Source organism: Bos grunniens, chromosome 11 (genome assembly GCF_055505025.1).
Source record: "Bos grunniens cultivar Pamir isolate PY7600 chromosome 11, Bosgru_T2T1.0, whole genome shotgun sequence".
In the NCBI taxonomy this organism is placed as follows: Eukaryota; Metazoa; Chordata; class Mammalia; order Artiodactyla; family Bovidae; genus Bos; species Bos grunniens.
This window is the reverse complement of record NC_141175.1, coordinates 63375742-63391662: the sequence shown is the minus strand read 5'-3', so window position 1 is coordinate 63391662 and position 15921 is coordinate 63375742. Positions and strand designations below refer to the sequence as shown.

General features: G+C 51.4%; 1 protein-coding gene across 2 annotated transcripts in view; it reads right to left on the bottom strand.

Moving 5' to 3' along the window:
- The window catches only part of SH3RF3 (SH3 domain containing ring finger 3), a 162116-nt gene that overhangs the window by 24453 nt on the left and 121742 nt on the right, over positions 1-15921 (bottom strand). For both annotated transcript variants that reach the window (XR_015136850.1, XM_086326729.1), the window contains exons 6-8: positions 14977-15147; positions 13258-13511; positions 4390-4700 (exon numbers count right to left, since the gene is read on the bottom strand). Coding sequence is in view for 1 of the 2 variants with exons in the window: in XM_086326729.1 (XP_086182855.1) it covers positions 4390-4700; positions 13258-13511; positions 14977-15147 (736 nt within the window). In the remaining variant the exon portion in view is untranslated. The remainder of the gene's footprint in view (positions 1-4389; positions 4701-13257; positions 13512-14976; positions 15148-15921) is intronic.

The window sequence follows — 15921 nt, the reverse complement described above, 5'->3', positions numbered from 1 at the left end:
CATGGCCTGTGGGGGCCAGATGACCGCCGGACTCCTCAGCAACTCATTCGTGGGGTGGACAGGGTTCCTGAAGCCCTTGAGAATGTGCCTCCTGGGCTGTGTGCTCAGTGAGTTTCCTGCGTAATTGAGCCCCACTGGGGATGCAGCGCTGATCGAGAGCAGGGTGTGGGCCTATCCTCCCCGCAGAGGTCAGTGTGATGTTAGGGCCTGCAGGGGATGCCAGTCCTGGTGAGGTCAGACCCAGTCCACTCCCCCACTGGGTATGATGTCTGCAGGATGCCTCCCCGTGTCCTGCTGGTGGGGCTGGCAGGGCTAGGGGCACTGGAACAGAAAGCCAGGGCCTGTCTTGAAAATGAAAACACTTTGGCAACAACCGATACACTGGTTACAGAGCCGACAAAACCCTCCTCCTAATCTACATCTTAGAAACAGCACGGGCAGCGGCTTGCTTGGCGCATGGATGCCCAATAGGGGAAATAAATTCACAAACCAGTGGTTCTTCACTTTAGGAAAAGGTGCCTGGTTGTTTAAGAGCTTCAACTTTGGGGCTTCCCTTGGTGGCTCAGTGGTAAAGAATCTGCCTGCCAATGCAGGATACTCATGTTCCATCTCTGGTCTGGGAAGACTCTACACGTCAAGAGCAACTAAGCCTGTGTGCACAACTATGGAGCCTGTGCTCTAGAGCCAGGGAATCGCAACTACTGAGCACACGTGCCACAAGCACTGAAGCCTGAATACCCTGGAGCCTGTCCTCTGCCGCAAGAGAAGCCACTGCAATGAGAAGCCTGCACACCACAACTAGAGAGAAGCCCCCATTCACTGCAACTAGGGAAAAGCCCATGCAGCAACGAAAACCCAGCACAGCCAAAAATAAAAAATCTTTTAAAAAAAAAGTCCAGGGACAATTCCTAAAAAAAAAAAGCCTCATCTTCAAGATTTCTTCAGATTGTACATTCCTGAGTTTTCATTAAACATGTCATTGTATCCCTCCCATCATGTGTGGTGTACTTGGTTGCTCAGTTTTGTTCAACTCTTTGAGACCTCATGGACTGTAGCCTGCCAGGCTCCTCTGTCCATGGGGATTCTCTAGGCAAGAATACTAGAGTGGATTGCCGTGCCCTCCTCTTCCCAACCCAGGGATCGAACCCAGGTCTCCCGCTTTGCAGGCGGATTCTTTACCATCTGAGCCACCAGGGAAGCCGAAGAATATTGGAGTGGCTAGCCTATCCCTCAGAGGATCTTCCCAACCCAGGAATCGAACCTGGGTCTCCTACATTGCAGGAGGATTCTTTACCAGCTGAGTTACCAGGGAAGCCCCCCTCACATCATATATACACACAATTTTAATCCGGGGCTGTGGTTAATAAAGGACAGTTCACCTGCAAACTGGTCCCTACACCATGAGGTCCCTACAGTTAGCAGGCCCACCTGCTCTGCCCTGGTCATTGGCCCAACCACGGAACCATGTGAAGTCATTCAGTCGTGTCCGACTCTTTGTGACCCAATGGACTACAACCTACCAGGCTCCTCTGTCCATGGGATTATATAGGCAAGAATATTGGAATGGGTTGCCATTTCCTTCTCCAGAGGATCTTCTGACCCAGGGATGGAACCCTGGTCTCCCACATTGCAGGCAGAAGCTTTAATGTCTGAGCCACCAGGAAAGCCACTGGCCTCCATCAGCCCAAACCCACCCCCAAAGGCTTAGCCCACGGAGGCCACACCTTCTGCGTGGTTTTGGTCAGATGGTTCACTCTCATGGGACCCCTTCTGGCTGTACTTGAATCATGTACAACCAGAAGGCAGATGCCCCAGGCTCACAGTCCCCTCTTCTGGGCTGACCTCAGGACCTCCTGCCAGCAGTTACCCTAGACTTCTTGCCCTCCAAGTCCTGCACGAGCCAAAAACATCAGCAGTCACGGTCTCATGGGGAGGGGAGGCTACCACAAGTCAGTGGACTAGGACCGGACAGCCTGGAGACCAGAGTCCTCAGCCTGGCCCCACAGCCAGTGCTCTGTGATCCTAGGCAAGTGCCTCAGCATCTCTGAACCTAGGAGGGTCATCAAGAATGAACAGTTTAATGTGAAGATCTTGGGAAGTTTTTTCCGGTTCCCAGACTCTATTACTCTGTGAAAAGGAAATACCAGGGGAAACATCAAGGAAATACCCCTCATCGACCAGGGGAAAGTTAACTTTATTCTGGCCCATAAAGTAAAGAATTTTCTACAAGTCATGCGGGGGGAACTTTACCGGCAGTTTTTCCAACTCTCTTCAATCAACAAACATCACCAGATGCCCGCTATGCATGAGGCACCTCCAGGGTCAGTCAGGGCTCTGAGGTTTCTGAAGTAAGTTTTAAATCAGGACTTAGCACAAATAGCAACCAACCCCCACACATGCTGACCCTCCTGTGTGCTGGGCCTGCCGACCCGCTGCGTGTCCTGTTCCATCTAAAAATACATTGGTCCAAATCCACTAAGCTGGTCTCGTGACTCCTGAGGGTCCTTTCAAACATGGGTCACCAGAAGGACCCTCAGCATGCTGGGGCCACGGACAGTGCTGGCCGGAGCCAGCAGTCAACCTTGGAGTGGATGCAGGGGAGGGGGGCACGTGAGCGCCCCTGGTCAGGTCTGACCCCCATGCTTCTCCCACCTGGGGCCTCCCGGCGGCTCTTGGGCTGCTTCCGCTGGCTACTTTCTTTGGCCTTTGCTCAGCTGAGGCTGCCAGGAGGCCTCCTCTGACTGACAGGTGTTCTGCTCCCCGTTCCCACCACCCTCTGGGGTCTAGGCAGACAGCCTCACCATCTGGATCGGGTGTTGCCCCCAAGGGACCAGAGAGCATGCTGTCTACTTGAGGGGCATGCTCAAATCAAAGCTGGTTTCATACTGAAGGGTCTGAAAACATCCACAGGGACCTCCCTGGTGGTCCAGCGGATAAGACTCCACACTCCCAATGCAGGGGGCCTGGGATCCATCCCTGGTCAGGGAACTAGATCCCTCCCACATGCCACAGTGGAGATCGAAGATCCTGAGTGCCGCAACTAAGATCCCTCAAAGCCATAAATATGTGAGTGAAGTGCAAATCGCTCAGTCATGTCCAACTCTTTGTAACCTCATGGATTGTATAGTCCATGGAATCCTCCAGGCCAGAATACTGGAGTGGGTAGCCTTTCCCTTCTCCAGGGGCTCTTCCCTGGAGAGAACCCAGGTCTCCCATATTGTAGGTGGATTCTTTACCAGCTGAGCCATAAGGGAAGCCCCTAAAGTGAAAGCTCATTCAGTTGTACCCCAGTCTTTGGGACCCCATGGACTGCAGCCTGCCAGGCTCCTCTGTCCAAGGAATTCTCTAGGCCAGAATATTGGAGTGAGTAGCCGTTCTCTTCTCCAGGGGAATCTTTTCAACCCAGGGACTGAACTCAGGTCTCCCACTCTCTCCACATTGCAGGAGAATTCTTTACCATCTGAGCCACAAGGGCAGCGCAAATTTGTGAATAAGTATTTTTAAAAAGCGTGCACCAGAGAGAGAAAGAAAAAAAAAAACACCCCAGGCTGTAGCAGAGCCAACAGCATGAGAAAAAGCCACCTGGACAGCGAGGCCAATAAAGGGAGTGACCCCTGCTGGGGATTGGGCCCGCCGTCCAGCACAGCCTGGGCAGCACAGTAGCCTGACCACTGGACACGTCTCACTTGCCCTGAAAGACCAAAAGTGAAGAAAGGTAAAATGGCTCATCAACGATTTTTTTATACAGATCCCATGCTGAAATGACAACATTTTTGGATATTGGGTCTAGTAGATTACACCATTAAAATGAATTTCACTTTTTATCTTATTTTTAACTTTCCACAATGTGGCTACAGGAAGACTGCAAATTACACGTGTGGTCTGAATTATAGTTCCATCTGCGGCACTGACATAGAAATCTGGACTCCCGTCTTGGCTCAGCTGACCGCTAGCTGATGGTGACTGAAGCCAGCTCCCCAGACTCAGTTTCTTTCTGAAATAAGCCCACTTTCCTCACTGCTGGGGAAGAGCTGAGGGCCAGCCACACCGACGAGGAGGCCGGCACCCGAGCCTGGCCTGTGCCCCGCGCTGCCCTAGTGTGCGCTGCCCATGGACAGAACACTGAGGGGAGGATGGCAACTGCTCACATGCATGAGAGGTCTGTGGACGTGTTATTAGACGTCCTGACACCTGGCAGTAAGTGTCTAATCCCAGCAGAGCGAGTAGTTCACCGCGACTTTCCCGCAGAAGGAACTGAAGCGTCTTGAGGAGGGGGTGTTTTTGTTTTTGTTTTTGTTTTTTTGATGTACACGAGCACGCTGGGCTTGGCTAGCCCTCCCCAAATGCTGTCTGATGCCAAAGAAGTAGGACCACCCACTTGGCACTTACCTTCTCGTTTTTCCTCTCATCTGGTCTGCCTCCCGCGCTGGTGGGGCTGGATGCGGTCAGGCCACCGGCGGGGCCCCCTCCGGCCTCCCCGTTGAGGTTGGCGGCGCTGACATTGGGAGGGGTGACGGCTGAGGCTGCCGAGGCGAGCGGGATGGCCGGCCGGGGGCACTGCGTCACTGGCTGGGGGCTGTGCTGCGGGGACCCCAAGGCGGGGGGCCTGAGGCCGGCGGGCAGGCGAGACGGGGAGTTCTGAGTGCGCAGGGGCGACACCGTGGCGGTCGGCCGGCCCTGGACCTGGGCCGGGTGGGCAGCTAGGAGAGAGGGGTGGAGAGGGCGGGGGAAGGTCATTCTGCAGCTGGCAATCCCTCCTGCCCACAAACCTCTGCCGACCTCCTCGCCTTGGCCCTTCCCAGGTTCCTACAGTCTGAACTGCAGTTGTCTGCCGGTGATGAACCAGTATACTCTGGTTTTACAAACACCCTGTTCAACCCTTCTAGACTTGAAGCCCCTAGTGAAATGAAATGTTTCCTGCTTTAAGCTCTACCAGTAAACAGCCTTTTCCAAATGCACATTTCTGAGCCCAGGTGAAACAAAGCCAGCTATTTGGAAGCCATCAGCTGCTTCCTCTCCTGTAAGCACTGAGGAGCTGGGGGGATGTGAGAGGCGGCCACACCGTTACATTTGCCTTCTTTGACGGTGAACAAGGAATTAGTCTGTGAACAATAAAGAAAGCAGGATTGGCCCCAGATAGCTATGTGCATATGAAAGAAATGATTTCAGCAAGCCTGGACGCTTGAATTTTCCCATACATAGAGGATCACTAAATCTCTTCATGTGAGAGATATAGTTTTCTCTTAATTAACCATAATATTTTAATATTTAGATTACCTGCCTCTCCCTGCAAACTTGTATGTAGCCTGCCTCCTCCCCTACCTCCTCAAAGCACTCTTGGGGTCACCTGAGATGCTGTCTCCTGGGCTCGAGTCCTAACATTCCTACTGAATAAAACCTAACTCTCAGCTTTTAGGTTGTGTGTATTTTTTTTAGTGGACACTGTGGAGGAGCCTGGAAGAAGCCTGGGGAGGCCCTGGGTTACCAGGCACCACTGAATGTGAGGGGATCTCTGGACAGTGTGGCTGGGCGGTCTCCACCTGGAACTGGAAGTTACGGCCCAGCCCCTGGCTCCCATACCCAGTGGTCGAGCTGGCTAAGCACCAGCCACGATCACTGATGAAGGCTCACCACCCACCTCCCTACCCCAGTGTAAGCTCTGCGTGGTGGGACCTTCACGTTTCATTCACTAACATGTTCCAAACAGCTGGAATGATGCCTGGCACATAGTAAGCACTGAATAAAATTGTTTCAGAATATTTGTGTCTGAGAAAAGAGAACTCGGCTAAAACACCTGTACAGATTTCACAGAACTAAACCACTGGAGAAGAAAAGAACATTTCCAAAGAGAGGTGGGGCTCACTCCACAACTGGTACGAGGGTTAGAGTCCATGGGCCCTCAGTCGCCCACCTGGCAGGACCCAAATGTGCGCCTGTTACCGCCTAAGCCTGCTGGTCTGCGACACCAGAGTAGATGTGGGCTGCTGGAGGAAAGACTGTGGACATGCCATTGCTCTCAGTCTGCCCCCCACTTCTCTAACCCATCATCTCAGTAACTCTGGGCCCCTGAATCCTGCCGGCTCTCACAGGTCCACTCCGCCTCCCAGTACTGGGTTCAGTGGGCGCTTTACAGAAAGCAAGTGAGTGAAAGATGATCTGCTTATTGTCACCTCTGTCCTTCCCTCACTCTCAGGCCATCATGTCCTGTCACATGGAGGAGCAGATGCTGGAAAGTCCACAACTTCAGGGCCATCTCTGTCTGGACACAACCCCTCAGCCTCCAGGCCCAGGGCATGCACTCAGTTTCTCCTGTCCGTCATTCTGCCCCCTCCTGTAGCTAACCCCGCCCTCAGGCCAGAGCTAGACTCACCTCCAAGTCCAGGTGGAGCTCCATTCCCTCCCCTACTCCAGGAGGGGTCTCAGTACAGAGCATGCCCAAGAAGGGCTCAATACTGACCACCCCCAGGAGGGGGCTCAGTAATGATCACCCCCAGCAAGGGGTTCAGTACTGACCACCCTCAGCATGGCCTTCGTCCTTAGACGTCCTCAAGGGGCCGCCTGTCGGTCTTCTGCAGGAGGTGAGAGTCAGCCAACACCATCAGCTTCATCCCGGAGCCCAGGAGGCCAGCACATCAACTCTTTTGTGTCCTTTTGTTTACATCCACACAATTGCTTCTTGAAGTATCAGAATTAACCATGCTCTCTGTGACGAGAACAAGGGGCAGGAGTCCCACATGATTCATTCTTCCAGGAGTCTCAACTCACTTCCATACCAGAAACACCGCTTCTCACCCCATTCTTCCATCATGTTATCTGGACAAGAGCAACTGTGACTCCTCTCTCATCAAATTAATGGACACTTTTATGTTTTCAGAAAAAGTACTTATTGATCCAGTCATTTGTCTTCACACCAATACCACACTGATGACTGCGGCTTTATCAGTCCAGTTCAGTTCAGTCACTCAGTCGTGTCTGACTCTTTGCGACCCCATGGACTGCAAAATACAAGGTTTCCCTGTTTATCACCAACTCCCGGAGCTTACTCAAACTCATGTCCATCAAGTCAGTGTCATTCTCTGTCATCTGCTTTTCCTCCTGCCTTCAATCTTTCCCAGCATCAGGGTCTTTTCCCATGAGTCGGCTCTTCATATCAGGTGGCCAAAGTATTAGAGTTTCAGTTTCAGCATCAGTCCTTCCAATGAATATTCAGGACTAATTTCCTTTAGGATGGAAAGGGACTCTCAAGAGTCTTCTCCAACACCACATTTCAAAAGCATCAATTCTTCAGCACTCACCTTTCTTTATAGTCCAACTCTCACATCCATACATGACCACTGGAAAAACCATAGCTTTGACTAGATGGACCTTTGTTGGCAAAGCAGTGTCTTTACTTTTTAATATGCTGTCTATGTTGGTCATAGTTTTTCTTCCAAGGAGCAAGCGTCTTTTAATTTCATGGCTGAAGTCACCATCTGCAGTGATTTTGTAGCCCCCCAAATAAAGTCTGTTGCTGTTTCCATTGTTCTCCCATCTATTTGCCATGAAGTGATGGGACTGTATGCCATGATCTTTTCTGAATGTTGAATTTTAAGCAAACTTTTTCACTCTCCTCTTTCACTTTCATCAAGAGGCTCTTTAGTTCCTCTTTGCTTTCTGCCATAAGGGTGGTGTCATCTGCGTATTTGAGGTTATTGCTATTTCTCCTGGCAATCTTGATTCCAGCTTATGCTTCATCCAGTCCAGCATTTCTCATGATGTACTCTGCATATAAGTTAAAAAAGCAGGGTGACAATATACAGCCTTGATGTACTCCTTTTTCTATTTGGAACCAGTCCGTTGTTCCACGTCCAGTTCTAACTTGCTTCTTGACCTGCATACAGATTTCTCAGGAGGCAAGTCAGGTGGTCTGGTATTCCCATCTCTTGAAAAATTTTCCACAGTTTGTTGTGATCCACATAGTCAAAGGCTTTGGCATAGTCAATAAAGCAGAGTTAGATGTTTTTCTGGAACTCTTTTGCTTCTTCAATGATCCAACAGATGTTGGCAATTTGATCTCTGGTTCTTCTGGCTTTTCTGAATCCAGCTTGAACATCTGGAAGTTCATAGTGCACATACTGTTGAAGCCTGGCGTGAAGAAATGCGGCTTTACAATGTGTCTTAAAATCAGTGTTAGCTTTCAACTTGTTTTTTTGACCAAGGTCCTCTGCATGCCTATATGAATCTAGGTAGCAGATTTTCAGGCTGTACCAAAAAATTGGGTTAGATCTTGATTGGCACTCCACTGACTCCATAGGTCAGTTTTTGGAGAATAAACATCTTAACAACATTAAGTTTTCTTACTCCTAAATAAAGTATATCTCTGTAAATATTTAAGACTTCCTTAATTTCTTTCTTTAATTTCCAATATTTTGGAGTGTTCAAGTCTTATTCATCTTTTATCAGATTTAATCCTAAGTAATTTATGTTTTTAATGCTATCAAAATTGGTATCATTTTTAAAATGCCCATTTCCAAAAATCATTCCTGGCATAGAGAAACAAAATTGACTTTTGTATGTTGACCTTGTGTTCTGTAACCTTTGTGTAGATGCCTGTTTCCACCTGGTATGTTTTTCCTTCTTTCTAAAGACTACTGTTTGACATTTTTCATGGTGTGTGATGACATCTTTTTAACTTCACTGTGTCTGAATAATTCTTTATTTTGCTTTCATTTATGAGAGACATTTGTTGGGTGTAGAATCCTAACTTGACAGATGCATTTCTTTCGGGACTTGTTAGGTTTTCCACTGTCTTCTCACTTGTAGTGTTCCTGACAAGAAATCTACTGTCGCCCTTATTTTTTTCCTACACTATGTATCTTTTCTTTATTGCAACTTTCAAGGTTGTCTTCATCACAGATTTTGAACAATTTGATCATACTTTGCCTTGTTGTAGTTTTCTTCATGTTCCTTGTGCTTGGGAGTCCCTGAGTGTCACTGATCCATGAGTTTACAGCTTTTATCAAATTTAGAACAATTTTGGTCATTATTTATTCAACTCATTTTTCTGTCCCACCCTTGTCTCCTTTACTTTGGGGACTTCAATTAAAAATATATTTGGCAACTTGAAATTGTCCTGCTGCTCACTGATGCTCTGTTCATTTTAAAAAATTCTCTTGTCTCTTTGTTTCATAGTTTCTACTGCTAGATCTTCAAGTTCACTACTATTTTCTAAGCAATGTCTAATCTGCCATTAATGCCATCCAGTGTGTATTCTTGATCTCACACTGTGTAGTTATTTTTAGAAGCTTGATTTCAGTCTTTAAAGTATCTTCCATGTTTCTACTTACCTTTTTGAGCATATGAAATACAATTATGACATCTTTTTTAGCATCTTTGTTCTGGGTCAGCTTTGACGACTGGTTGGTTGATCTCATCTCTGTGGGGCGTGTTCTCCCTGCTCTTCTGCATGCCTGGTGCTTCATTATTGCCATCAGACACAGGTGGGCGGGGTGCGGCTGCCCCAGCCAGGTGAGCTCCTCTGCACGGTGGCTGGTGTCCTGGGAGCCGGCTGGTGGGAACAGGCACTTCCCAGCAGAGTCTTTGTGCTCTTGGCCCACATGGTCCCTCACATGCCTGCCCATCAGTTCTCAGTGTCCTGAGCCAGGGACACTGCACACTCTGGAGCTCGGTCATCCAGACCCTCATCTCTATACCCCCACCCAGGGAGCCTTCTGGACTAGCCCCGTGCTCTCCCTGTGCTGACACCTGGCCTTCTCCCCAGGAGGTGAGCCTTCCTCTGTGTTCCTTCCTCTGTGTTCTCATGTCTCATGGATCACCATCCTTGGTCTTCTAGTATCCAGTGTCTCACAACCACTGTTTTATATATTCCTTGTTTTTTTCAGTTGTTTCCAGTGGGAGGGTAAATCCTGACCTCATTGCTTTATCTTGGCCATAAGCAGAAATCTAGCTTTCTCCCTTACATATAAAAATCTGGTTATATCTATTATTTTAAATCCTCTTAGGAGCCCTGCTGCCCACAGAATAAAAACTGACGTTCCTTGACCCAGTGGAAGAGAAACAGCCCGATCTGCTCCCCTCAGCTTTGTCACAGGCCTCACAGCCGCCAACACGCCTGCCCTCTGGGGCTCAGAGCCTCCCTCGTGCTCCACCATTGCACGCTCTGCTCTGAGCTTTAGACCTAACGTCCACCTTGCCTCTGCAGAGAAACTGTCACCAACACTCTGCTCCTCCTTCCCACCTCTGTCTCAGTCACACTAAAACAGTCAGAATCACTCTAAGCACAAACTGTGGTCCTGCTCATCTCCATGCCTTCGTGGCCGGAATTCCCCATCTGTTTGGTCCACTCGGGTACTTCTGTCTGTCCTTTAGGAACCAAGGCAGCATCACATCCTCCTGGAGATGGTCCACAGCCCCCTCCGCAGTCACCCCCTCCTTCCCCCTTGGTCTGAGGGGTCGAGGGGGGTCCACCCCCACTGCTCCCTATACCTTCACACCCCCCAAGCCTCCACCCAGTGCTTTTCAAACTCCACTGTAACCTGGGTCTCCTCATCTTCCTCTCTAAGGTGGGGGATAGAAATGGGTCCAGACCCCAGCAGAACCCTTGTGCACCCAGCTCTCTCCCAGTGCATTTTGCTGATAAATGATTGGCCATGTGGGGCCCTTGCCCTCTGGGCACCACGGCCAAGGCAACCAGGCCTTTGTCCATGACTGTGGTTTGGTCTGAGGACACTAACAAGGATCTCCCAGGTGCCGGAGCTGGGGTTTGCTGAGATGGGGCAGTCACTGCAGTGAGCGATCCCCTGCCTGTGCACACTGTCAAGAGTATGTTCTTGCTCTCCAGACACAGAAGGAAGTGGAAAATGCTGTGGGGACTCCAGATACCTAATTACTGCTATGATGGGGGCATCCTGTATCCTGGCTGCGGCACATGAGTTGGGGACCAGCCCTGGGCTGGAACACACCCAGCATGCCATTAAACCATCCTGTGCCTCACTCTCCCACACGTGAATTAAACAGATGGAAGAGCATGCCTGTTACCCATGCTGGTTACCATGGTGACTGAGGACCGAGAGAGTGTTGTTCTGCTCTGGCTTGCCGATTTCTTTGATTCTGCTGTTATTCCATTCCATAAATGAGATGGGCAGGTCATATTCCTCCTTGAACTGGTGGGTTCCTGACATGGTGGAGTGTGGACAGGCCCTCGTAGGGCACTTGGTGCAGAGCTGGGTGGCTGGGATGGATGTACACTCCGTGAGAGGCAGGCCTGCCGTGGCTCTCAGCATCATGGAGCACAGGGAATGGATGGGGGTCACAAGCAGGAGGCCCTGCCTGGGAGCTCCAGGCCCAGGAGACCAGCACCTCAGTGCGTGTCTCCCCAGCCGTGCAGCAGTGGGTGGGCACTCCCTGGGCACGCTATCTCTAGGCCTCAGGGGCTGCATCCACAGCTGGAGGCTACAATGAGCACCATCAGCTGCCCTGAGCATGGCTGGATGGAAGGTAATGGCTGGGCCGAGAGGTTGGCCACAGGTGATATCGCTGCAGATTCTTCCAGGGCAGAGACAACAAGCTCTTCTCCAGGGCCCTACTGGCCAGGTGAAAAACAGACCTCACTTTCCACTAATTTAGGGGAAAAAAAAAACATATATGAAGGACTCTTGTTGTTCAGTTGCTAAGTCATGTCTGACTCTTCATGACCCCATGGACTGCAGCACACCAGGCTTCCCTGTCCTTTATCATCTCCCACATTTACAAAGTGAGTCTTAGCAAACCTACACAAAGGCGGGGCCAAGCCCATCCACAGGGCTTCCTTGGTACAGAGCCTGCTGTGGCTGAATGAGAACACCCAGCATGAGGCTGGACACCAGGGTAGGGCTGCTGTTGGGGACTTTCCTGGTGGCTCAGTGGATAAGAATCCACCTTCTGATGCAGGGGACACAGGTTTGATCTCTGCTCCAGGAAGATTCTACACGTAACTAAGCCCGTGTGCTATTGAGCCTGGGCTCTAGAGCCCGTGAGCTGCAACTACCGAGCCTATGTGCCACAACTACTGAAGCTCAGGCGCTCTAGAGCTCCACAGCAAGAGAAGCCACCACCACGAGAAGCCCGGGCACCACAATAAAGAATAGCCTCCACTCTGCAACTAGAGAAAGCCTGTGCACAGGAATGAACACCCAGCCCACAGTCAAAAATAAAATAAATAAATTGTTGTTGCTGTTTAGTTGCTAAGTCGTGTCCGACTCTTTTGCAACCCCCTGGACTGTAGCCTGCCAGGCTCCTCTGTCCGCAAGATTTCCCAGGCAAGAATACTGGAGTGGGTTGCCATTTCCTTCTCCAGGGAGTCTTCCTGACTGAGGGAATAAACCTGCTCTCGTGCACTGGCAGGTGGATTCTTTACCACTGAGCCACCAGGGAAGCCCAAAATAAAATAAATAAATAATTTGGAAAAAAAAAAAAAGACATTCTGAGAAAGAGATTATTTTTGAGAATAGGGTGGGAGTGGAAAAGAATTCTGAATCATTTAAATGAAACTCAGAGGCAGGTCCTCCCATCCTGGGTCCCGTTCACCACACAGTGACAACGTTACTGGCTTATGTGTCGGAAAGTTACTGGCCTGGCTCCCAGGAGGACCACGTGAGTCAAGCTTAGCAGTTCTTCTTAGCTGACTGCCAAGCTTCCGAGCAAGATGCATTTACCCTGTTCACACTTTCAGGAACCTCCCCACACTTCCTCTCATCTCATGCTACACAGGGAGCCACCTAGACTGTCCTGACTTCTGGTTGGTCTTCTACTGATGAAGCTGCATGAGGAGCAGTGGCCATCACTCCTCAGCCTCAAAGCATCTCAGGAAGCACCTCTGTGGGTTGGTCTCATTACCAGCTCTGTCCTGGGTGGGGCGGGGAAGTGGGGGGGTTGCTGCCTCATCAGGAGACCCCTTGATGCCTGGCATGTAGATGCAGGTGACCCACAGTGGCTCACAGGGCCACCCAGAGGTGCCAAGGTCACCTCACTGGTCCAGCCAGTCCTCTTGCTGCATGAAGTGTATAAACACCTGTGAATTTTCTAATCCATTCCAGCTACAGGACAGGCTATGAAGATATGTCAACATGTTCCCCAGGACTAGCATAAATTCATGATTACAGGGCACCCCTCCACGGACCGCTCAAGACCTGGGCCAAAGGACACTCATAACTTGTGTCCCTGAGATCAGCTTCCTCAAATTTTCCAGCAGAGTGAGGTCCCCAGGAGGCTGCTACATACCAGTGGGGCCGGCGCTCCGGGCCTGGCTGGCTGCTGGCTGGACTGTGTGCCTCAGACAACTGCCCAGTGGGGGAGAGGCGGCTTGGTGCTGAGCTGGGACCTGGGCTGTGGTGAGGGGAAGGGCTGGCCTCAGGGCCGTGGCCGGGCTGCTCAGACTCCCACCGCCTGGGTGCATGGTTGTGGCCATCCCTTTGGCCAGGGGAGACCCTCCGACTGCATTATTCCGGGGTGGCCCAGCCCCTCCTACAGGAATCCTGAGGAAATGAACAGAATGAAGTCAGGGGAGGGCACAGATACACTCACGCCACACAGACTGATGAAGCATCGCTCAGCCGCTTGGCTCTGAGAGCTGGAGGCCACGCCATCCAGGACAAGTCCTACAGCAGTACCAAGATGACCTGGGCATGTGGTGCCCAGAGGCCCGGCTGAACAGCAGAGCCCCTGACAACCACACAGTCTCTCCACCTGCATATGTGACAACCAGTGAAAGAGCCAAAGGAAACAGGGAAGTGATGCTAATCAGATATTTTGTTCCAGAGTCACTGCCTTGATTTAGTCTAACAAACAGCTGTGTGTCCCCAAACAGAGGCAGAAGGAATGGGCTTGGCACATCTGGCAGGCAGCAGGAGGCAGGGGCCCGGCTCCTTCTGGATGAGGGACTCCTGGGAGTCCAGGAAAGGGCGCAGATGAGCCTTGTGTTTGCGGTTTTACCCCAGACTTTCCAGAGGAAGTGATGTGGAGAGTCCAGGACACACCGTGGAGCACAGGACTCTGAGACAGGCCCCAGTGGCTCCTCCCCCTGCACGGGCCAGCTTGAACCATGCACCAGCACCAAGCATGTGGGGCTGGGGTGGGGAACTCCTAGGATCCATTATCAGGATCACACGCCTTCCATTTGTCCAAGAGCCGGAAAAACTCCCCATCTGTCTCCTCTGGATCTCAGCTATGAGGCTCGGGGAGCCACCCATGGTAGGAGCAAGCAGAGCCTCTGCAGAGCAGCTGTGGGGAGAAGGGCCTCCCTGCACAGGGCCACAGGGCCACAGGGCTCACAAGTGGGCCTTTCCAGGAGGGTATGGGGGATGAGGCTCCCGGGCCTGCTGCTGTGAAGGTACAAGTCAGGCTGTGTCAGTGCAGGTCTGGGTGTTTACTTTGCTTGGAGTCTTAACAGGGGGTGGGGTGGGGGTTCTGTAGCAGGTCTCTGCAGGTCCTGGGCTGTGAACACTGGGCTGAGGCATCCGGGGCTCCCCAGAGCGAGGCCAACCCTAAACCAAACCTGCAGGGGACGCCCCTCTCCATGAAAACATCTGACAACCCTGGGTCACCTCGAGCTAACTATTAAACTTGCTTTTGCCAGTTTATAAAAATAATGTAACCATAAATTCGTAAAACACAGGAAATGACAAGGAAAGAAAAAAATTAATTACTCATAATGTTCCACTCAGTAATAATGGTTAACTTTTGGGAACATGAAATCTTTCCTTCACGTGTGTGAATGGCATGTGCCTTTTGCACACACACCCACTGTACTCATATGTGTGCACACGTACATGCATGAACTTGTGCCCACAAGATCCGGCCCTGTGACATGCCCCCGTGTGGTGCTCCAGCTCCTCCCGGCCACCTTCTCCCCGGGGCAGCGGGCAGAAGGAAAGCAGGCGGGGCACGGTCTCTGGTCTCCACACGGCTGCGGCCACAGGAGGCGGGTAGTGAGGGCCTCACCTGGAGACGGGTGTCACGTAGTTGCCAGGGAACACGCCTGAGAGTCCGGTGCGCAGGGCCGTGCCCTTGAACCAGCCATCCCGGCACTTCTCCAGGACGCGGTACGTGTCGCCCTTGCGCAGCTCCAGCTCGTCACTCTTCTGGGGCTTGTAGGCATAGAGCGCCAGGTACCTGTGGGCAAGAAGCAGGTGGTGAGTGGTGCCGCGGACAGAAGGGTGCCCTCGCACACTTGGTGGGCAGTCAGGGGCCAGGAGGAGCCCCCGGGGAAAGACCCCTGGAGCCACGGGCTCCACACCCTTTGCCAACCTGCAGGCTGAACTCAGAGAGGCCCTGCCAGGACCAGATGAGGGGCCAGCTGTCTGGGTCCACTTTGTTCTCTTTTCTCTGATTAATACCTGATGCTCTGGAGAAGGCAATGGCACCCCACTCCAGTACCCTTGCCTGGAGAATCCCATGGATGGAGGAGCATGGTGGGCTGTAGTCCATGGGGTCGCCAAGAGTCGCACAGGACTGAGTGACTTCACTTTCACTTTTCATTTTCATGCATTGAAGAAGGAAATGGCAACCCACTCCAGTGTTCTTGCCTGGAGAATCCCAGGGATGGGGGAGCGTGGTGGGCTGCCGTCTATGGGGTCGCACAGAGTCAGACATGACTGAAGCGACTTAGCAGCAGCAGCAGCTCTGGGCAAGAGAAGGCTTTAGGGAAAACGGGTGAACTACGCAGCTTTGGGTGGGTTTCCTCGTTTAGTCCCACCTGCCCACTCACCCAGCCATGAAAACTGGAGGAGATTTGGAGGCCCTTTTAAAGAAAAACCAGCCCAATTAGGGACTCCTTAGATAGGTGACTAACTGAAATTCTACTTTCAAGATTTTTTAACAGCTTGGTGGTGTGAGCCCTAGCTGAGGGCTTAGACACTGCACTCCTCACTTGCCAGGACTCTTTGA